The sequence below is a fragment of the Alligator mississippiensis genome, chromosome 4 (genome assembly GCF_030867095.1).
Source record: "Alligator mississippiensis isolate rAllMis1 chromosome 4, rAllMis1, whole genome shotgun sequence".
Taxonomy (NCBI): domain Eukaryota; kingdom Metazoa; phylum Chordata; order Crocodylia; family Alligatoridae; genus Alligator; species Alligator mississippiensis.
In genome coordinates this window covers 93,718,119-93,741,721 of record NC_081827.1, presented here as the reverse complement: position 1 = coordinate 93,741,721, position 23,603 = coordinate 93,718,119, and the positions used below count along the sequence as shown (strand labels likewise).

Below are 23,603 nucleotides of genomic sequence, written 5' to 3'. Positions count from 1 at the left end.
GGGGCGCGAACGGGACGCCCCGCCCCTCTCTTCCCACACGCGGGAAGCGCGGCTCCCGCCTGCACCGAATTTAAACTGCGTGACTCTGCCTCGCGCAAAGCACTGCTGCTGGTGGAACCCGCGCGCCGCTCCCCTTCCCAGCCCCGCAGCCAATCTCCGCGCGGCTTCGTTCATGCCCCGGCCAATCCGGACGCGCTTTATTGCGGGTCGGGGGAAGCGCTTCGGTTGCGCGCGCCGCGGAGCCGGGGCCGTTGGCGCGGGGCTGAGGCGAGTTCCACCCCCTGCCCCCACCCTCCTCCTCCTCCTCCTCCTCCTCCTCCTCCTCCTCGCGGCCCCTGCCCCGCCTCCTCCTCCCCTTTGTTGGCGCCTCTCCGGCCGGGCGGGCGAGCGGCGCCAGCCATGCCCGAGTTCCTGGCCGACCCGTCGGTGCTGACCAAGGAGAAGCTGAAGAGCGAGCTGCTGGCCAACAATGTGAGCCTGCCGGGCGGCGAGCAGCGCAAGGACGTCTACGTGCAGCTCTACCTGCAGCACCTCACGGCGCGCAACGCGCCCGCGCCCGGCCCCGGCCCGCCCGACTTCTCCAGCGACGAGGAGCGCGAACCCACCCCGCTCGGCACCCGCGGCAGGGGGGGCGGCGCCGCCGCTGGCCGGGTAAGAGCTCCCTCTCGCTCGCCGAGCCGGCAGGTGGCCGCGGTGTAACCCGAGCGCGGGCGGCCGCGCTTTCCCGCCCGAATGGGGCCGCCCCGCCCCTCCCCCACCCCCGCTGCGCCTGGCTCCCGGCGCGGCCTCCCACGTGCGGCCCCGCCTCCGCGGCCTGCCCAGCCCGGGCACCCGTCTGCCCGGGTGGGGGATCACGGGTGCCGGCTGCTCCCAGCAAGCGCCCGCCGCGGCGGTACACCGCTGTGCCGAGCTGCCCGTGGCAGGAATAGAAAAGTTGATGAAAGAGAACTTCCTCGCGGGCCGTTGCAGGGGACTGTAAAAGGGACAGGGAGGAAGAGGAGGGTTGGCTGTGCAGCGGCTGGTCCTGTGGGGGTCTAGGCTACCTCTGCTTAGTTTGAGGAAGGAGTCCTGCTGAGCCTTTCTGGCCAGGGAGCACCTGGTCCTTGTGGGACTTACCTGCTTCTTTCTGAGTTCCCTTCTCCATGGTGAGCTGCTCTTTGGTGCAGCCATCCGGCTGTTTCAGATTGGTTCTCATATGCAGGTATCTGCTAGCTTCCTCGTAAAAGAGGGGAAATTCTTTGATTTATCTTAAATGGAGGAAGCTCTTTAAAAAGGTTAAATCTAAAACAGCAGGTTGCAGTCTGTGGTACAGGCACCACCAGTGGTACGCAGACAACCTGTCAATGGCACATGTTAACAGCTGTATTATAATTACTTTATCAGACAAAAATTTGCTGGTGGTATTTAAGGTTGAACTAAAAAAATGTTGATGGTACTTAATGTTATATAATTTTAAGTTGATGGGGCACAATCTGTCAGAGTTTGGGAGCGCTGATCTAAAGTGTAACCAGGTCTGTTATGGTATATACTCTGTGAAGACTTATAACAATTCATTGCTACATTGTTGCAGTTTGTAATACAATCTATTCCAGGCTTGTCCAACATATGGCCTGCCAAGCCATTTTCTGAGGCCCACAGTGCTGCGACGGGAATGAAACACTCTACTTTCATTCCTACCCCTTGTCCCTCCTAGCCTCTCAGCAGGTTCCTAGTGGCTGCTGAAGGGCTGGGGAAGGGACAAGGTTAGGCTTTACCTTGCCAACATGGTGCGGGCTCGTCCCCTCCCCCCACATTTCACGGTGTCCCTTCCTTGCCCCTCCCTTCCTCATTTGCATGCCAGCTCCTCCCCTTTCCCATATTGCAGGGTTTCCTTCCCTAGCTCTGCCCCTCCCTTCCTCATTTGCATGCCGGCCCCACCCTGTGCTGGTCCCTGCCGGGCCGTATGGGCTGGAGCAGGTCGCGGTGCGGCGGGTTCGGGGTGCGGATGCCGGCTCGGAGGGATGCTGCAGCTGGGCCTGCGAGATGCTGCTGCTGTGGCTGTCAGGGCAGGAAGCCAGCGCCGCTCGCGCCTCCCCCGTGCCTGCAGACATTGTGCTGGGGGTGGTGAGTCGCGGGCCCCATGGAGGGAGGGACCCCTGCTGCTTGGGCTTGAGCTTGGGCTGCCCTGGGGGAGAGGGAGCAGGGGAGTGTCCCTGCACATCCCGCACCCCCCTGTAGAGTCCCTACATGTCCCCCTGGCTGCTGAGCCCAGGCGCACAGGTGTGGGAGCATCCTTGAGGCCGTCCAGGTGGCAGGGAGGACACGGCGGGATCAGGCGGCACCCCTTGACCCCTGCGCCCCCAGGCCGTGGCCGGACTGGACAGGCCACGCGAACGCCTGCTTCTGCTGGCCCGCTGGGTGATTAAGAAGTTCATGATCTGGCCCCACATTCAAAAAGGTTGGACACCCCTGATCTATTCAGACCTGTTTGAGGCAAGAGGTCTGAAAGAGAGGGTGTTTCTCCTCTGTTAGGCTGGTTAACTGAGGTTTTTTTTTAATATGCCCAATTCAAATCTAAGTAGTATTGGTAGATAGTTACAGAGGCAGCCTAATATACTGTGTCTTTCAATTATGCAGGGGAGTTGTTCATGTACATCTTGTGACAGCTTTAAAGAAAGCCTCCAATAATGGGGAATACCAGGTACCACATGCTTCACATGTCTAGAATCCAAAAAAGTAGGAAAACTCTCCTAATTTGGCAAGATTTGAGAGCTTGTTTTATACTAAACACCCTTTGCCAGGTAACAATGCTTTCTTGTCAAGCTTGCAAGGTTGTATGTTCAACTTGAGATGACAACTTTACAACTCTTGATAAGTTTCCAACTCTACCTGCAAAACTGTTCAGAACAGTTATAGTTTCAAGCAGCTCTGAAATTGTGTTAGTCTCAAGTAAAATTGGGTAGGATTATGCTACCTACCAGCTGTCTCAGGAGTGCATAACATGGTTGTTGGGCTTCATACAGACTGCCAGGCAGTCCAAGTGACTTGCCATAATCTTTTGCTTGTCAAAATCCTTTTTCTATTTGATAAAAAAAAAAAAAGTGAGCCCTGCATTTTTTCTGTGTTTGGTCTATTGTATTCCCGCTTACAAATGAGTTGGGGGCTTGCATCTGACCGAAGTAGATACCACTAGTGACAGCCTTTCAGTGGAAACTGCACCTGCAAGCTGTCCTCAGAGCTAGGTCACAGGGATGCAACTCATTTCTTTTCTGCCTAGTCATTAGTAACTAATATGTTGACAACCATGAATGACTACCAGGCAAGTAACAACTGAGAATTAATTTAAAAAAATTTTTGAAACTTTAAAGCATTCATTGCATCTGTCATCTTCTGTTATTACATTTTCTTAATTTAGGATCTATTTTGATATAACTTATTCTTTGTATCCAGAGTTTCAAAATATGGATGTATGTGATCTCTGATCTAAAGATTTTAAGCAATTTTGGACACGATATAATGTAGGTTCAGCAAGCCAATAGAGCTGGTAGAATGGGTAAGAATAATGACTCATTAAGCTCTACTATATATTGTGGTAGAGGGTTTCCCCCTTCCCTTTTTTTTTAGTAAGACAAGCTGTTAAGCCAAGCCAACCTCCTGATTTTGTTTTTGTTTGTTTTTTTTATGTAAGGTATTCATTTTATCTGCTATTCTGGTATGGGGTGCCTGGTGATAGGTAGGAACAGAGTGTACAACCCTTTGTAGGGGAGAAGGAGGAATGGTTTTTTGAGGTTTACCAAAATAACCAACTGGAACAGGCGGGGGAACAGAGAACATTCTTTAGCTAATCAGTTTGCTTGCCGTTAATAAGCAAAATATGCAAGGAGAACAGATCAGTCTGATTTCTTCCTAAATTTAGAGGATGTATCCCAAGAGATTATGAATAAATAGTATCCTTAACTTGCACAGAAGAATGTGAATGTTCTCTGCACCTACTGATTTAGAGGGGGATATGCAATGCACTGTTTTGTGCTTGTTTTTGTTTATTATTGAAAATCAGGATATTGGTTTAGATATAAGAGTAAGAATGAGGAGATGCTTTGCTTGGATGACTTACTCTCTCTCTCAGGTTTATTTTAAGGCAAGTCAGCTTGAACCCTTTGAGAGTCTTTGCTATGGTTATGTCACTTCTGTGCCATATAGGCTAGTATAAAGATACCCAAAACTACCTGCCTGCTCTCTGAGGACAAGAATGCCCTGGATCTTTTTTAAATTAAAGATCTGAGATCTTTGTCTCCAGTTGACTGTCCACAGGATAAGTTCGGTGTTCTATCTTTTGTTTCTTCTTTCTTTTTACCCATGAATCCTTCTTGTTATAACAGGAAAAATGTATTGCCCATTCAAAGGAAACAAGGCTCCTCCCCTCCCCCCCTTTTTTTTTTTTTACAGCACATGAAGATAAAACAAATTTGGCTGATATGTCTTTAATCGCCAGGTATACTATGGATAGAGGTGCTGTGGAACAGGGGGGAAAGGGAAAGTGTTGGTAATATGTTTATGGTTCCAGAACCTGCAGCCTAACTCCCTTAAAACAGCATATTCACAATGTTCAGCATCCATTTGAAAGCTGGACTTCAAAACGTTTGTTTTTTTTTCTGGTATTAGTCACCTGACCTGAGTGCTATAGCCAGATGTGGTACACTTTTTGCCAGATCTTTCTGTTGCTTTAGGGAATCTGCTTGTAAGAGAAAACTAGCTACCAAGTTCTGTCAGATGTGCGTTTCAACTTTTTTTTTTACTTGAACCCTTTTTAACTAAATGTTAGGTGTCATAATAAGAGATTAGTACATGGAGTGTATCTTTATTTGAAGGTGTTTCTAATGTTTACATATGCTTTTTAATTTAAAGCAGCATCTACCTTTTTCTTTTGCAATACTGTTTGGTATTGGGTTTTGTTTCCAAGAAAACATTGTTATGGTTGGACATCTTCCTTACATCAGCCTTGTAAAAATTCTGCTTGTTTAATGGTGGCTAGGGTAGGCATTGTGCCTGGACTGGTAAATGGCTGTGATTCTTTGACAAGCCTTCCACATGTTGTAGCACTTCATTGATCAAGCTCGTAACTTAATGCTTTGTATGAAATAACTAAGCCCTTTCTTAGCCCTGGGTTCAAGCCTATTTTCCTTTGCTTTTAAGCTTTGATACGCATTTATACGTTTTTGTCTGAGTTTAATCACTTGAGTTGAGTTGAACGCTTTCTGACTAGCTGAGTATTGAACTGAAAGGCAGGCATAAAACTCTTGTCTTGGGGACCTGGTATTTACTGTCTTAAATTATGAAACACTCCACGTCGTTTCCCCCCTCCTCACCATAGAGCTAGCTGCCTCGCACTGCCTGGCTGCCACATGCATGTGTGCATGTGGTGACCTTTGTCTGATCACCCTCCTCCTGTTCCCTGCAGTCCCTTGCAGGCTGGAAGTCTGACAGCCTGCAAGGGGAAACTGGCTGTTTCCTGCAATTTTTCTCCTTACAAAGAGAAAATCTGCATTTTTCCACAGTGAACGGAAAACCCAGATCCCTGGAAATACATGATTTAGTGGAAATAGTAGAAGACCATATTACTTAAGAGTAGTCTCATGTGGTCCTCAGTTTGTATGCTTTCAGTTAGCATGTTAACCTTAATTTTGGCATTTATCTCAGGTACTTGACTTCATAATTCTTATTTCCTCACCATACGACCACCTGGTCACTTTTTTTTGTAATAAGCAATAGGTATTCTCTTAGCTTTGGTGAAATTAGCCCATGATAAACATTTCCAGAAGGCATCTGAGGTCAAGAGCTTAGTGTGGTTCAATAAGGAGATTACACTTGTAGAGAAAAATTCCAAAAAATTAAAGCATAGTTGTATAGAAATAATACAAACCCACATGCTTCATAAAGATAGATTAACCATGAATGTCATGAATGCTAGCATTTTTTCAGTTCTTTAATTCCTGTGATGGATGGTACCTGAATTGTTTGTGTTGATACAACTTGGGTTCTTTTAATAGCCTATTTAACCTTGTTCTGAGGGATAGTAAAGAAGCTTGTACACTTGATGCCCATGCTGCACCTTAATCCAAGCTTTGTGATTATGGCTCTGAAAGATCTTTGTGTAGGTGGGATTTGAAGTATATTCATATTGGCAGGGTATTTGGTGATGTCTAATACCTTTATAAGGCGTATTGTACGAGCCCCAGTTGAATACAAGATATTATTGAATAACTGGCTAGCACAGCTACCTGATCAAAGTTCTCTAGTAGAAATGCAGCTATCTAAGACATGTTTATAATTAAACTGTTGTATGATCAGCACAAATGATTTTTGACAAAAGACCTCTTGTTTGAAATAAGTTGTCTCCTGAAGTTTGTGCCCAACTGCAGTCATTTTCTTGTGGTGCTAGGTACTCTACTTGGCTAAGGTTACTGATTCATGGCTTTCTTGGGTCAGTAAAATCTTTCTGTATAGTGAATTGGCATTCTGTAAACATGTTGTTACATATGTGTGCATACCCAAACTTTGTTTGGTGTGCATTTCCTCCTTGCACAGCAAGTTTTATAATAATTGCTATAATGTAACAGCTTGTACTTGCACAGGTGTAATTAACCCATGTCTTAGGTAGTCTGATTATTTTAAATGAACCTGCAGATTTCTGCTGTTAGCAATGAATGTTCCAGTCTTGCTTTTCTGCCCCCATCCTCTTCCCCACAAAAAAAAAAATAAATTACAGGTTACTGTCAAACTGCTTAACATATTCTCCCACCTTTTTAAAAGTTCATTGACACTTTTTGCTACCTCTGAGGGTTCCCTTTCTCATTTTTAATATTGCTGTAGGAAAAAGTATTAAAGTGTGATCAGATTTTTGGATTATGTGCGTTTTTTGTGTAATGTATGTGGTTCTTTTTTCTCAAACATGACCTACTGAATACTAGTTTTAGTTGCAAAGGTGTTAGACCTCAGAATCCCAAGTCGACCTGTTGGTTCAGCATGCATAGTAAAAGATAGCAATGTGTCCATGACTGATTGAAGAACACTTTTAAAAGGCCTCTGATGCAAGTAGAAAATGTGTAGTGGACACTAATTTTGTAAATTCTTTTATAACTAAAGACTCTTCAGGTCATGTATTAAAACAGTTGTTATGAGTATTCGTAATCAGTAGACTTCCATTAGGTATACAGTCTCCTTTGTGATAAGACTTCTAAAGAAATGTATTGGAGTAGAACCTAAATCCTATCAATTCCAGGTTTCTTGTAATTGTGGACATAAGTATAGAGCAAGTATTTTTTTTAAAATTTGCTGCCAGGGTTGGTCATGAGTACATCATAGCACCAAACAGTCATGCTATGTGTTCCTCAAATAACTCACTTCCTCTCCTGCTTCTGACTTCTATAGGAGTTTTTTTTCTATATAAATGCTATTGTAGTGAACAGGGATGTATCTGGTAGCTGTGTTGATCTAAGACTAAAAGAAATGCAAAACTCTAGAATTCTTGGTTCAGAGATGATACCTTTTATTAGACCAACTAAGAAATTGCAAAAAATATTATTAAATTATTAAAATTGCCAGAAACATTATAGTTTTATTGTGGTGAACAAACTTTTTTGTTCTTCTAGGGGTCTAAGATCAATTTCTAGCTGAAGAGGCAGCCAACCTGTCATTCAAGGCTTTAACTGTTCATTTAATATGTTGAAAATGCACAGCACAAACACTTATAGTCCTACATGCATGGTAAACCAATGGTTAGACTTGACCTTCTACATGGAGACCTACAGAAACTTTATACATGCAGAATGTTTAGGTCTGACACCAAAAAGTGATCAGGGATGGCATCTGCCTTAAATGTTTGGGTTTACAGATAAGGGTAGTCTGAGTCTTACTATGTACTCAGAATCTTCTCATAAATAGGCCCAAGTAAAGGTGCACTTGACTTTTATTTATTTATTTTTCCAACCCCTTCCCTCTCCCATCCCAGAATTTTTTTCCCCAGGTGAATGCATCTAACGTGACCTGAACTGGTGTAATGTAGAACAGGTTATAGAAACTAGTAAAGCCCATGCACTACCCTATTCCATAATAGAGAAGTTGGAAGGTGTAGCTTTAAAGTCAAGCAGTTTTCCTGTGTTGTATAGCAGATTTCTAAAGTAGTAGACATTGTACCTCATGAGAGATTATTAGTACAAGCATAGAAGATGGTCCAAGATGAGGTCCTTTTCCCTCTTCCCCCCCACCCCTCCAGTCAACATGGGGGACAGGGCGAGGGAAGCCTCATTTTGGATTTGAGTACCTGTCCAGGGTAGTTGGTAGCTCAGCTCTGGGCCAGGGTGGCTTATGAAAGAGGGGGCTCACAGCCTGGGGGTGCAAGGAGGAGACTGCAGCCCATGCCAGCTGGACTCTGAGCTGCCATTGCTGCTTCTGCCTGACAGGTCCAGGGCTGGGGCTGCAGCTGCAGAAAGCAGGCAGGTGGGGGTGTGCAGGTGACAAGTGGGGTGCATGGGAGGTAGGCACATGGGGGAGGGGGTGATAGGTACACAGGCATGAGGGAGGGTTGGGGAGCAGGCATTGAGGCAGGGCAAGGGTGAGACAAGTGGGGCAGGGCAGGCTTTGGTATGATGGGAGGGGGGCAAGGTGTGGAGGTTTTGCCCTTTGCCCCACACCACTGCTTTCCCTGCCAGAGTAGTGGGGGGAGTATGAATTTAAGATAACCCTCCAAGAATTAAGTTTGTACATGGAAAATTATAACACATGATTTTCCATGTATATAATTTCATTATTAGATGGTCGTAATTTTGAAATAGTCTTGGATTTGGGTAAATATGGTAGCTCAAGAAGAAAGTACAGCTGGCTGTGGCAAGCAGGGGGCCATCAAGATATAGGGATACAAGGTGCATATAGTATGTGGGGGTAAAAATGTATTTGGAATACGAAATGCAGAATTCTGTTCCTTTCCTCCCCTTAGTTCTGGCACAGAGAGCTGATATTATGCAGCAGTTTACTTTTCCTCAGCCCACCCACTATCTGTTCAGCCAAAAGCTATGGATTTAATACTTTTACTGAAACTGGACTCTACCCCTGTTATTTGCTGGCCTAGAGAAAAGCAGTAGCACTATCTCCATGCTTCTTTTCCAGCAAAGAAAGCCAGCTTCCCCACTTAAGACATGCACCCCAGTTTTGAAGGACTGTTTTTGCAGGGGGGAGGAGATGGTGCATAGGATATATGAGTAAACAGTAATATGCTCAGGTGTTGATACCTAGATGATTGTTAGCTGCCAATGTGGGGAGGGATGAGATCCTATCCTGCATCAAGAGATGGGGGAACTGTAAATGTTACTGTAAAAGGCACCAGTAAAGCTTTATCTTGGTAGGATAATGTACTATTCTGGTCACTGATGTTCAAGAACTATATTCAAATGAGCTGTACATGGAAGGGCTACTCTTTTCTTCTGAAACACCTACTTTACAAGAGGGGTCTAAAAGAATTTGTCTCAGTGTATGGAAAATATTGCTACAAGAGTATACTGCTCTCTAGAAATGCATCGGAGGAGTAAAAACACTAGTGAGGCAGAAGGGAAGAGGATAATATTGGCATAAGAACAAGCAGCCATAGAAATTTCTGTCTGGATATGAGGAGGAGGCTTTCAGTAAGAAGGGTGGGGAAGGAAGGGACAGAACAATTTTAGCTAGCTTTAAGATGCATTTTGAGTTTATAGAAATTATTTTGGCAACTGCTTAGAAACCATTTCTTCTAATATGTAAAAGCTACCTGTAGGTTTAATCCTTTTTTTAAATGCCAATACAGGTTAAGTTCAGACAAGGCTTAGCTTGTGTCCTCTCTATAATGCTCAATGACTAGAACTACATTAAACAGTACTTCACCTAAAATATTTGTCTATGGCAGTATCTGCTACCTTAGTAAGTGTGCCTTGTACTTACAGGGAGACATAGAAGAGTATAAAATCCCTTACGGGACATGGGGATGAGTTGCCTCTTCAGGCTGTTCATAATACCACAGATGAAACGTTTGCCTGTATTTTATATTTGCATAATTGGGTGTCTGATAGGATTGTGCAAAGCTTCAGTCCCTGATTCCATTCAGCCCGATTTGGTGGCCGAATCTCTGAATCGAATCAGGAGACCCTTTAATCTCTCTGAAACAAGTTGGAACCCTCTGAATTGATTTGGAAAGATTCAGATATTTGGACCTAGACACAGCCTTAAATGCTTTTTCTACATACCTCAAAGTACCAGGTGGCTAGTGAATGCTTTGATGCTAGAGCAGATAGAACATCCCAGAGAAGCGTGGAGGGCTCCTCAGCATGTTTGGCAGCAGACCTGGAAGCGGACCAGAACCATCGGGTCCACGGGGGGAGGTACCCCGCCCGCCCCCCCCCAGTGCACTCCCTGGCAGACCCGGAAGTGGACCGGAAGTACTTTGCTGCTGAGCTTATGGGGGGGCCCTGCGCTCCTGTAGGATGCTCCATCCACCCCAGCATTGCAGCATTGGTATCTTGAGGTATGTAGAAAAAACATTTAAAGCTGTGTCTGTGGCCGAATCGTTGATTCTCCGAATCGGCATTGAATCTCAGATTTGGATCTGAATCAACGAATCGAATCACTGTCCCCGATTCGGGCCGAATCTGAATTGAATACACCCTGCTTCGCATACCCCTAGTGTCTGACCTTTAAAACCCTTGAAGCCTAAAAAAAATAAAAGTTTACTGGAGCAATAAAAAACTTATTTTTAAGTCATGATAAATACCCAGTGTGGCCAAAGCTTCCCAAAGGGCAGCAAAACCAAGTTAAGAAATTTGATGTTGTTCTTGTCAGCTTCACTGATAGCCAAAATTTTTACTAAAGTCTGTTGCAGGTTGCATTAGAGCAGTAATTTTCAACCTTTTTAATTTGTGGACCCCTAAACCATTTTGAATAGATATGTGGGCCACTTTGAACTAGAAGTGTGGGTATTTGCATACTTTTGGTCATAGTCATCTTTTGTGGACCCCTTGGACATAGTCTGCAGAGTCCCAGCTGTCTGTGAACCACAAGTTGAGAACTGCTGCCTTAGACCTACCTGCAGAGTTGGCAGGTCTGTGCATCAGATTAATTTGCATGAGGTTGATGGATTTTCCTTACATCCTTAACATCTTGGTTTTCAATATTTTTAATTAGCTGATGGCAGTTGACTGGGAAATTATACTGCTTAGCTTTGGAAAAGAGATACTTGTTCAGTAATCTATTAAATAAGGCTTTTTCAATAGCTCTCAACAGTGTAAAACTTTCTTTGAATGTTAACTGACTTTAACAGTTTTCTACAAGTTAGTTGTATTTCTGTTTTATGCAGTGGCAATTGTGTTGCTAATCTGGTCAGCAATATTCAGTGCTGTTCTAAAGAGATGCTGACTAGAGAAACCAGCAAAAATCTTAAAATGCTGAATTCATTTTAATTAACTTTTGCTGGTTGACCCATAAGTCATAATCTGAAAAACTGCAGCAAATGAGAAACACTAGTTAAGATAAATGCAGTATCTATTTACTGTTGCCACCTATGTATAGTTGACAGATGGATAAGTTAAAAAAAATCTTTCTGTTTGATTTGTAGTGTACAAATGGATAAAAGTTAGGAAGTTTATACACTCAACTGTTTAAGCAACACAAAAAACTAAAGTGGGGATATAGATGGTTTAGATCTGTATAATACCTCAAACAAGCTGGATGTACCAATCTAGTCTTTTGGAAACTGTTCAGAAACAGTTTCTTATTTCCAAGGAACAAAAGGTAACTGTAGGATTTCCGACCACAGATAGGTCACTGTTCTTTGTGGCCCTTACGTGGCCCAAATTCCTCAGAAAAACTGAGCAAAATGGAAATTTTTCAGCCAATTGATGGACCATGAAATTTAGAGCAACTGATAACCAGCTTGCTTCAGATGGGAGAACCCTAGTAACAATGCTTCATTTATTTTTTATTTGAAGGGGTATGGTTCCCAAGAAAACTTTTGCTCACACATAAGTGAAAATTGCTGTGAATAGATAGCTAGACAATCTTGATCCACAGTAATGCCAGCTAGTTTTCTGCTATTCTCATAGGCCATTATTGCAAGAAATAGCTCAGAAGGAGAATTTATATTATATTCCCTCAAAACTGTTCTACTTTTAAAATTAGAAAAATGATTGCACACTAATTTTACACTTAAACTGATTCCTCTTCCTTTCTTCCCCCCTGGTTTTCCTGAAGTTGAGACAACACAAATAGGCAACCATCTGAATTGTTAATATTGTACCACCTCCATATGGCTTGCTAATATTCTGCCTATGCTTTTAGTTGGGAAAGGTACACTTGTTCTGTGATGTGAAGGAAACCTGTGTGTGTATCCATGGTTTTTTGTTTTCTTTTTCTTTATAGAAAGCCACAAAGAAAACTGATAAACCCCGGCCAGAGGAGAAGGATGACCTAGATGTAACAGAGCTCAGCAATGAAGACCTTCAAGAGCAACTTGTGAAATATGGAGTAAACCCTGGTCCTATTGTGGGTAGGTTAATAAAGCTATCAAATGTTACGTGTGTGTATTGTGCCTGCCTTGTACAGCCTGAAATAAAAGGGTAGCAAAGTAACTTGAATATTTTTTTAAAGTGTATATTTTGCTTTTTTGTTGTTGAAGGTAATGGCAAAAATACTACAGTAAACTCTCTGGTAACTGGCACCTTACAAGCCAGCATGCTCTAGTAACCCCCACAGCTGAGTCCCCACAGCCTGGGGGCATAACAGGCTGTGCGGGGCCCACCTTCCTGTCCCACGGGGCCCACAGGGCCCATGGGAGGGGCGGCGGGACGCCACAGAGGTGGCGTGAGAAGCGGCAGCTGGGGCCACTTAATTAACCAGCGTATTTTGTTATCCGACACCCCCCATTCTCAGGGGATGCCAGATAACAGAGCTTTTACTGTACCAAAATTAGTCTCGTCCTCAACAGCACTCGTGGAGGAGTGATGTTGAGGAACTGAGTGTTTAAAAATAGCATGTAGGCAATAACTTACGGTATCCTGAATAGGGATGTGAAAAGTTAAACATTTAAACAGTAAGTAACTGGTAATGCATTACAGGTATAAATATAATTTTTAGTCCAGCAGGGAAGGGAAGCAGTAGGGCAGGTGGAAGGGAGGGAGGGGTGAAGGAGAACTAGTACCCATAGCTAATTTCCTCCCTCCCTCCCAGCAGGCTGATGGCTGCAGTGGCCTAGGAAAGCCCCTTGCCTGCTGCTGCCTGCGGCTTCACGTGGACTGTGTTGTCTGGGGCAGTTTGCTGCCACCTCCCCCACTCCATCAAAGGCCCTGGGGAGAGAATCCTAGCAGCAGTTGTGTCCAAATGTTCTGTGTGTGGTCCCTGGTTCCCTGTGCTGCTCTGGGCAGGTGGGTGCAGCCCCTCCCTCACAACAGGGCGGGGTAGGTGTCAGGGTGGGACTACACACCCCCTGGTGGGACTAGGTGTGTGTGATATGTTAACCATTTAACTGATATAATTAGAGATGGTTAAATGGATAATTTTTAAGCGATATTTACATCCCCAATTCTGAACACTGAATGGCTCTAGGTCCGTAAAACAGCATTCAGAAGTATTTTGCATCAGCTTTCTGTGTAAGACAAAACATGGTGAATAGTAAAGTTAGGGAGTAGTAAAGTTAGGTAGGTAGAAAAAGGTCCCCTTTTTCTAACATTGCAGTTCCCATGTTCTGGGCTCCCTTCTCATCCTGATGCATTCTATGGGCCCTGAATCCCCCACCCACTGATGAATAATATTAGAGTGTAACTGCAATGAAGTGAAGGTCTGTGGGCCGGTAACTTCTTTTATGGGGTTTTGGGGCTGGATCTAAATTGCTGGTATAGATATACACTTGTGTGGTCTGTTCAACAGTGCTGTAATGGAACTGTCAGCTGTAGAAATGTGTTGGCCCAGAATAGGTGTGGGCAAAATATGGCCTGCAGGCCAGATTCATCCCACCAAGGGATTCTGTTCATCCTGTGGCTGGTCCCTTGGCCCCTCCTGGCCCAAGTGCTGGTGGGGGCAGCCTGGGCTTTTGTGTGTCTAGCTGGTTCTGCCACCCCAGGGTGTGTGGCAGGGCAGGGGCAGCACGGCACCTAGACTCGGCTTTCTAGTAGCCCCTGCAGCAGCACCTTGCTCTGCTGGCCGCTGCTTCTCACCGACTGCCAGGGGCACTGGAAGGAGCAAATGGGCAAGCAGGGGCTCCATGAAAACCAGCCGGGGACCTCTGTGGGCAGGGTGTACTCGGATAGAATGGGGCCATGGGTGGGCAGGGAGCAGCATCTAGGAGTGGGAGAGGTGGGCAGGGACGGGACCAGAATCACAGGGCAATGACAGCACTGGGCCAGGGCTTGGGGCAGAGCCACAGTATCCCTGCGTGTTCCTGCCTGCAGAACCAATGCCCATCACAGGGATGTGCAGGGAGCAGATGGCGGATGGGCCTGAGGCCAGATAGGATCTCTTGCTCCCCCCACTTCCCTTCCTAACTTGCAACAGCTCTCTGAAACACCTTAAGTCGTCGCCCTCCAGGTCAAATAATTGCCCGCTTCTAGGCCAGAGGCACCTGAGGCAGAACCTGTCTCATGGCGTGTTGTTGAAAATTGAATTAAGTCACTGCTTCAATTTAGGGAGCGTGACAACATGGAACAAACCAGCTTTTATGGCTGCATTGTCTGTCATGTAATGTGTGAATTACTGGAATGTCCCATTAATGAACACCTCTAGAAATTGTGTATGATACTTTGACCCCACCTTCTCAAACAGTTTCTTTTTTAGTTTCTTTCTAGACCCATAGTTAAAATATAAATGGTACTGGTTTCATGTTTTTACTATGGCTTTTGAGCTCTTGAGGTTTTGCTAGGCTAGAGATTGAATTATAGTAGAGTCAATTACCTGAACACCAGTTTTCTTAATGCAGGCCATCTTACCAACTGCACACAATGAAGACAAGTGAATGCAAGGGCATTCAAAGGAAAATTACTTTAATTATGGTGGTGGGGTTTGGAATTAAAATACTGTATTTAGTTTAATACAAGATGAGGTTTGTTTCCCCATTTGGCATTTGAGGAAGATTAGTCATATTGGTTCCATATTCCATCTACTGAGCAGAGCTCAATTGTTCAGGTCCGTGTGGTGTTACCATGGACAAGCATCTGGCCTCCCAGACTCTTCAGCCCAGGGCTGCAGATACTCCCAAAATCATGGTAGGCATCCCATATGCAGGCCCCAAGCCCAGTGATCTTAGGGTTCAGATTCCTCCAAGTCTTGCTTGCTTCTTGGCCACAAGGCCAAAGGAGGAAGCTAGGGAGAAATCCTGCATTTCCATGGACCAATACTACCTTCCACAGTGGTGATAATCATAGCGCCTCCTCTGCCAGGTAAAGCCATGATGGGAACCTACCAGAAAGATTTATGCACAGTGAAGAAGATTGGGTTAGTGCTAGCCCATCTGAATAAGATGTAGTATCCATTGCATACAGTTCTCCTCAGCCTTGACTCTTTCAGGTCATGGTAAACTAATACACTGAATACATTTTGATTTCTTCTTTACTCCCACAGCTGAGCTGTGCCTTTTTCCCATTTCTAATTATTCCTGTTTCTTCACCAGCCTTGATTGTCTGGCAAACATCACCAAGTGGGGCCCCAAACACTTCATCTAGATTTTTCTATTACCCCCTCTCAGCCGGTTTCATATGACTAGTGTGGTCCTGCCCTCCGTGAGATGGAGCCGGACCAGCTTGCCTTGCACCTCATCTGCATATACATTTTTGGAGGATCCTAGAACTCACGACTAGAACACCAGGTTCCAGGGATGAGTCGAGGGGGGCACTAATTAGCACATGGATCCTTTTGGTCGATATCTTGAGTACATATACTGAGCAGTGTTGAGCTATGGGGTCTCTACGGCTTGAAACACAGTTGCCTTTGCTGGGGCCAGCCCAGTGAACTCTTTGGGAAATCATCAGTCTTTTGGCTTTGGACTAACATCATATGTAGTTTGTCCTATATATAAGTAGGTAGAAAAATGCTGCTTAAAACTAGGTAAAAGAAGGTAAAATACATCAATTCTGGATGAACTAAATTACTACAGGCATTTGTATGTCAAAACCACTGTTTTCAAATTTGCTCCTCACTTTCACGTGCTCAGCAAGAGCGCAGGGTCTGATAGTAAAGTTGTGGTGGGGGAGCTGCACGGGGATGGAGGTTGGGGGCAAGGGAACCCCAACTGGATTTATTTTCCCTGCTGTAGCAATGGAAAGGGGGCAAATTCAAGGCAAGCCTCCAATAATTAGGTTCTGTACCTGGAAAATTTATGACAATTTTATATTTTTTCCCTATATAGAATCTAATTATTGTAGGGGTAGTCTTATATTCAGGGTCATCTTATATTTGAGTAAATACAGTAGATGGCAATACATTTGTGTTCACTTAATGCATGTTTCTTTAGCTGAAAGTATGATTAAATAAACAAGTTTTGATTTTGATTATTTTGGACAGTTAACTCTACTGTAGTGCTTAGCCTCAACTCTTTCTAAAACAGAATAGTTAGGAGAATAGAACTTAGTTACTTGCTTCATTTGGATTGTTTATGAATAAAGCTAGCAGAACTAGTATTTTTTTAATACTTAACTGTGAACCATGCACCTGATGGGACTAGTGTTCTTGTGTAAATGGATAATAGCAATGAAAGGTGGTTGTGTACATAGAACTGGTGACCCAGTAAGATTTCTTGAGCCATGTATTTTCGTTTTCTTGATTTTAGTATTTTTGGAAATTGTAGGCAAGCTGAACAGGTATGTTTTTAAAAACTATACAGATGCAGTATGATGGTAGGTTTATTGGATAACGCATAAAATTAATATAGTTTGTTTCCATTGGTTCTGTAAATATACTAGCTGTAAAATGACTGTTACCATGCATTTAATGTGGAAATGTTTAACTCATGAGCTTGTGGCCCTAATAAAGATACTGAAGTGTATTTCTCTTATTGCAGCATACCTGGTCCCAACTGGGATTGTGGATGAAGCACATGAGTGATTTAGAGAGGCCTACTATTGAGTAGATGTATCATGTCTTCAGTAGCTGTTTACTTTCTAAGAATGGCCAGACAGGTTGACAAGTCATAATTGTCTATCATTTTGAATATGTTTTATAGCAACTACAAGAAAGGTCTATGAAAAGAAATTGCTGAAACTGATGGAACAAGGCCCCGAGTTGAAGTCTCCAGCACCTCTCCCAACACCAACAATTTCTTCATCTGCTGAGAATACCAGACAGAATGGAAATAATGATTCTGACCAATACAGTGACAATGAAGAAGGTAAGATGGCAATGGAAGGTCAAATGTAAATGAATGGCTTTAGGGATGGGCAGGTGTAATAGTATGTACATGCAAAGGCATTTCAGGTTTGAGAATTAAATTGAGTGATTGCTTCAACTTGGAGATCATAACAACATGAAATAGAAAGCAGCCTTCTGGTTTTGTGGTCCCCCACTAGCTTTACCAGCATGCTCTGATTTTAGGCTTGAGTTGTCATATATGAATTACTATAATATTCCATTGGTGATCTTTAGATATTTTGTGTGATTCTTTGACCCCCACCTTCTCAATTAAATATAACCTCCTTTTGCACTGAAGACATTCTAAAGATAGAAATCAGAATAGCTTCCGAATCCGAGAGTAGACTTTTCTTCAAGATTAGGGCTTCTAGAGGTATGCTTCCTCTTCTCTTCACCCCTGCATCCGAGTCCTTCTTAAGGATCAGATTTCTGCAGTCAAAGGATAGATCTGCAACTGCTTTCAAAGGGATTACAGTAACTGTCTCTGAAGTTCATAAGCAATATATCTCCTGTCTGAGCATCTGAAGGATTTTCAGATGTAGTGAAATCTTTTTGTATCTTTCCTTCAGTAAGTATTGGGGCTTATCTGTATGTCTGAGACCTAAAACCTGTGTGTATTTAAAATGCAGTAGCTGTTCCTAATTATGGCCACTTTTTCAAGAATAGATACTCATGTAAAGTTGATTGAGAACAATTCCATGTACGGACAGTCCTGTTTATTCTTGAAGACGGTAAGGGCTTCATTGAATTAAAAGCAGGTTTTGAATAACTAGTCGAGTGTATGTGGTTCATGAAGCCCAAGGGTGCATCTTGCTGATCTTTTTATAGGGTAAAGTATCAAGGATAGAGAGACATGCATGGAATTAAAGGACTATTTTTGGAAACAAGTTGGAAGAGCATCCCCTTTGACAGAATATGCTCAGCCAGGGATAGGTAGGGAAGACCAGTCAGGGTTTAAAACACAGTTAATAATTTTGTTACTCACAGATTCTCCTTGCATGTTTATTTGTCTGTATTGATCTATATTTCTACATAACAGTCTTTCAGGGAGTTGTGGAACAGATAAACATTCCCTTTTCCTGGGATAACTTTTGTATGTCTAGTCAAAGTTATCAATAGGGAAAGGAGGATTTGTAGACTAAATGAAACTGTCAGCTGGTAATTATCAGTTCTAATCTTTTCTGTCCAGTATTTCCTTTGATTCTAGGAAAATATTTAAAAACTAAAGGTGTAGAGGGATAGCATTTATAATACTTCAGCTTCTGGGTAACTTGAGCTCTAAACCCTCCATGTAATGACAGAGGCAACACTTGATGCCAGTATTAAGTTAGTCACTAAACGCTGCTTTGTTTCTTGCTTACTAAAGAGGAACTAAACAAGAAGCTCAAATATACAGTCTTGGAAATAGACTGATCATGACAAAACATATATACAGGTATTCAAGTGAAATGTTGTAATCCTATCCTGGCCCATAGCTTATATGAAGCTATGAGCTATATGATTTTTTTTCCCCCCCAGAACATTAGAAGCTTTAGCAAAAACATGAATCTGTCTTGTTTTGTTTTAAGAATATTCTTATAAAGTTATTTGTTTTGTTGAACAAATCCATTTTGGACAGTTGTCCATGGCCTTATAGGAATTTTGGCATTATTTTTATAATCAATGTGTTCTTACCAAGGAGGCGGCAAACCAGCCTGTATTTGAGAGCATTCATTTAATTTTGACATCTAAACTTTTGGATGCTAGAACAGACCACAATGCACTAATTTTGTTACAAAAATGTATTGATTTTTTTTTTAACTACAAATTAGTAGCTACCTTTAAGAAAATTTTCTAAGGAAAAGTAGAGTCTTCTGTCACTCTTATTACTATTTGACAAATAAGAGCCGCAATCAGTGACTGGTTCATTTTCAGATCCCAAAGTGGAGCTCAAGCTTGAGAAGAGAGAGCCACTGAAGTCCAAGACAAAGGCTCCAATAACCCTGAAGCAAAGAAGACTTGTTGAACACAACCAGGTATCCTCGTTTTCCTTATGGAAGTCATACTTTTAATGGCATTTTCTTACTGGGTGACTGTTTGTAATTGTGAATATGAATGTACTCACCAAAGCTTCTGAACTTACTTTGATAGTAAAACGTAACCAATAGTTACAGTATACTTAAACTTAATAGGCTAAACTTTTTATTGTGAGTTTGCTAGCAGCCTTGTTTTAATGCAGCACAGGAAGCTCTATAGACTAGCTATAGCTCTTGTCCAGCTGATGAGGCTCTCAACTGTGGTGGCATAGCTACCTTCATACATGTGCAAGTTAAAGCTGCAGGGAAACCAGCTTTGAAGTTGTTACACAATTTTCCATCTCTGACTTTATAGCTGAATGGACCTTTTTATAGTGTGATTAGTTACTTTGCATATGTAGCTGGTCTAAATGAGTTGTGCAGTTAACTGGTTAATTGCACAATTTATGTAACACGTAGAGGGGGCCTTAGTAATTTTGCAAGCAAAGTTGCTGTGTAAGGTTTTTAAAAATGGACACCTCCATGTTTGTCGGATTTTGCTGTTCATCTGACTTGCTTTGACAGGATACAAATACTGGCATTTGTCTTTGGTATATGGTGGGGCTTTTTGGTTTTTGGGGTTTTTTTTTTAAATAGCTATGTTAGTCTTTTCTTGTTGTGCTACATTTTGGAAGTCTCACTTTAACGGTTCTCAAGTGGGGTGTAGCCCAAGGTGCGGTGTGACTTTCTGATGAATTGCAGCATGGGCATCACTGCTGCTACTAGGTGAACTCTTCATGCCACCTTAATGCACAGCCGAACTGAGAGGGGCTGTGGCATGAATGTGCTCTCTTGCTTGCATTAAGGTTGTTTGATAAACCTAGAGCAGGAAAGAGTCCTTGGTCCTGCTTCAGCCTTTCTTGTTCTGACCCCCACACAGCATCTCCTAGAAACAGATATGCATGGCAAGTGGAATTGTCCCCTGTGCCTCTGTTTCCAGAAGGAGCATGTTGGTGCTGGACCAAGAAGGTTGTGACCAACAGAGCCCGCTCACCCCTTATTCTGGTTCACTCCATCCTCAAGCCACGAATGGACTGGGCACCGTGAGTCCCCATAGCTTCCCAGACCCATTTCCCCCAAATATGATTGTTGCAGCATGAGGAGTGGGGGGCACAAGTTCTGTAAAGAAGTGACTTGGGCTCTCATCTGTGGCTCAACCTTGGGACTGGTTGGCTCTCAGGACCAGCACATGTAGCAGAGAGAGGCTTCAGCTGGAAAGAGTCATATCCTTGGAGGGGAAGTTGGAGTCTGGCGATCTAGGAAGGTTTTTTCACGGTGGGGCTAGGGCATGAGAGCTGAACTGGAGGGATGGTTTAAGCCCCAGCCAGTGCCAAGCACTGGGAGGAATAGCCCTTAGTGGGATGGCAGTGGAGTCTCTGCTGTAAAGTGACCTTTCTCTTCCTTCATGATCTTTAATTTAATGGACTGGGAGCTTCTAAGGAGCAGGAGAGCCTAGAGCACAAGGTAGTTTAAGAAGATCTGTTTGCCCAGTGTGCTGTCTTGCATTATCCAATTTCAGAAATGCAGCTGAAAATTGGGTCTGGTGTTGGCTAGGAGAGAGGGTGAGGTGGGGCAAGAGAGTGTGAAAGAGCTAGCATGTGCATGTGGGGCAGGGAGGTGAGGGAAACTGCATGTTGTCACCAATGAGCTAAAAGCTAGTAAAGCCAGACAGGACCATCCTTACTTGCAGACAAGGGTCCTGATCTTTAGGGAGCAGAAGCTCAGCACTTCTGGAAAATAAGGTCCTTGTAAAGCAGGGGTGGGCAAAATGTGGCCCACGGGCCGGATGCGACCCACCAGGCCATTCTGTCCAGCCCGCGGAGCCCCTAAAAAGTTTAGAAAATTTATATTTATCTGCCCTTGGCTGCCTGTCATGCGGCCCTCGATGGCTTCCCAAAACTCAGTAAGTGGCCCTCTGCCCAAAATAATTGCCCGCCCCTGCTGTAAAGTATCTTGGTTGAATTCTGTCAAAACTGGAGTGCCTAGAACAGTGATTCTCAACCAGAGTGCTTTTGGGCTTTGTACATCAAGGTAAAGGTGGGAGATAGGGAGCATCTCTCTCTGCACAGGGAAAAGGATCTTTGCCTACATCTGTAGAGGGTCCTGCTAAATTCAGAGAAGTTTATGGAGGGGTTCCTTGAGTCTAAAAATGTTAAGAATCACTTCTTTAGCCTGTCGTTAGGTCATTGTAATATGATATGTTTTTTAATGCATTACAGCTTCGGTTACCCAAGCCCTGTTGGAATGCATCTGCCAAAAAGCCATTTGTCCCACTGAATACATTTGCATAAGTGAAGCCACAGCATCCTGTAAAGAATTGCATGTGCTAATACATGATACACAGTATAAAATCATACCAGTCTAACACTACATTAAGTAGAGTAAAAAGAGAATAGCATTATTTATGCAATGACAGCAATTGCATATTAGTAGAATTAAGTTGCAGTTTGGAAAACTGTGTGCTGTATTTAGTGTATACTTCCTCTGTCTATAGTGAATTTAACATGCTTGTGAGATTTTTAACTGCAGACACTACCATTAATTTTTGTTACTAAAATTGCTGCTTTTTTTTTTTCCTTTTTCAGAACTTATTCTAAATGTTGCTCAACCTCCCAGAGGAGTTTTTTCCCTTTTTCTTTCTAATGCACAAAAATATCCAAAACAAATGTACTCCTTTCTAGGCCTTTGATATGCCTAAATTCAATATTGGACTAGAAATAGCTTTTCTAGGCCAATTATATGACTATTAAATCCAGTATCTCATGGCCCTTTCAGGCTTGGAAGGGGAATTAGTCAAAAAGTGGTCACCCTTTTGTAGTTGGACTCAAACATGGGGTATGACTGCACTAGAATATGACCCATCCATGGACTTATAGGCATGCAGACATGTGCTTGCCAGTCCTGCCATCCAGGTATCTGTGTATTCACACCTCTCTGAACCACATAGTTAGTTGCAGTCTTCAGACCATTTACTTAAAATTTGGCTATCTCTGGGTTGGGCTTTAAGGTGTGTTTTCTTAATATTTTGTATAGGGTTTTTTGTTTGTTTGTTTTTCCTCAGAAAGCATCTGTGACCCAGTTTTAATTTAGCCACTGTCTTATCCAGTTTATATGGATAAATGATAAAATGAGAATAATGAATCTCTCAATACAGTTCTTAAAATGAGGAATGGTTTACTACTTTGGTCCAAAATGGACCTTTCTTTTTTTGTTTACTTGGGACAGTGGATATTTTAGTAGTTCCATCTACAGAAGCAAAAGGCAGTACAGCTATTAATAGTAGCTTATCTGTAATTTTCAAAGCTTCTCTAAACATACCTCACTAAAGCACCATAAACTTCTAAAGTAAACTTTGCTTTTAGGAAAGAAAATAAGTTTTGGATAAGGGCATCTCAAAGTTGTTGTTTTGTTTTTTTTTCCCTTCACCATTCTCTCCCCTTGTTCCCTTTATAGTCCGATAAGCTAGAGGGGCATAGAGGGCCTTCTTTCTTTGGTTTCTATGTCACCCTCTCTGGAGAGGCTCAAGGTGACTTACAAGAACAGGCACGGTTAACTGCTGCTTCAAAAATAAGGAAGGCAATTTTTGGACTGGGGCTGGAATGTGAAGGAAGGGTGGTAATTTTTTTGTTGTTTTTTTTTGTTGGCAATTTTTAAAAATTAAGGTAAAACTTAATGTGATGAATCATTTAAAAACACAGACTTCAGTTTTGAGGTTCACTTAAATTGAGGTGGCTGACCTGCAGCATGAGTGCCACAAGTAGCACAGACAGCCTCTGTGTGGGGCTTGTAATAACTTGGGGAGGTGGCAGAAGGCAGAGCAGGAGAGCAGACTAAGAGCATAGGATGGGGAACAGAAAGCAGAGGAAGGGGATTAGAGTCGCACTCGGGGATGGCTAACTTGTGGTATGCCTGCCAAAAAGGTTGGCTTCACTGTCCTAGACGGTATGTGGGTACTTCATGAGGCAAGGGTAGGGGGCAAAGAAAAACTAGGATTTAATTCCTTTTTGTCTCTCTGAAATCCATCCTCAGACTGATTTAAAGTGGTTTACAAGCCCCCAGGCACGCTGCAATGCTGTGGTGCTGTTCAGAACCTTTTTATCCAACTCTTTTTGGCAAGCTGCATGTTACATGCGTCCATACTAGAAAAGAATGGAGAACACAGTA

General features: G+C 43.3%; 1 protein-coding gene across 8 annotated transcripts in view; it reads left to right on the top strand.

Moving 5' to 3' along the window:
- Positions 1-210: 210 nt before the first annotated feature.
- TMPO (thymopoietin) overlaps positions 211-23,603 on the top strand; it is a 38,767-nt gene continuing 15,374 nt past the window's right edge. For 2 of the 8 annotated variants that reach the window (XM_019480933.2, XM_059726336.1), the window contains exons 1-4: positions 217-651; positions 12,415-12,541; positions 17,201-17,365; positions 19,300-19,400. In XM_019480933.2, coding sequence (XP_019336478.1) covers positions 400-651; positions 12,415-12,541; positions 17,201-17,365; positions 19,300-19,400 — 645 coding nt within the window. In that variant the 5' untranslated portion in view covers positions 217-399. Of the gene's footprint in view, positions 652-1,121; positions 1,146-12,414; positions 12,542-17,200; positions 17,366-19,299; positions 19,401-23,603 lie in introns of those variants that run through there. The other 6 variants (XM_059726338.1, XM_059726337.1, XM_014595110.3 and 3 more) reach the window with 6 other exon arrangements.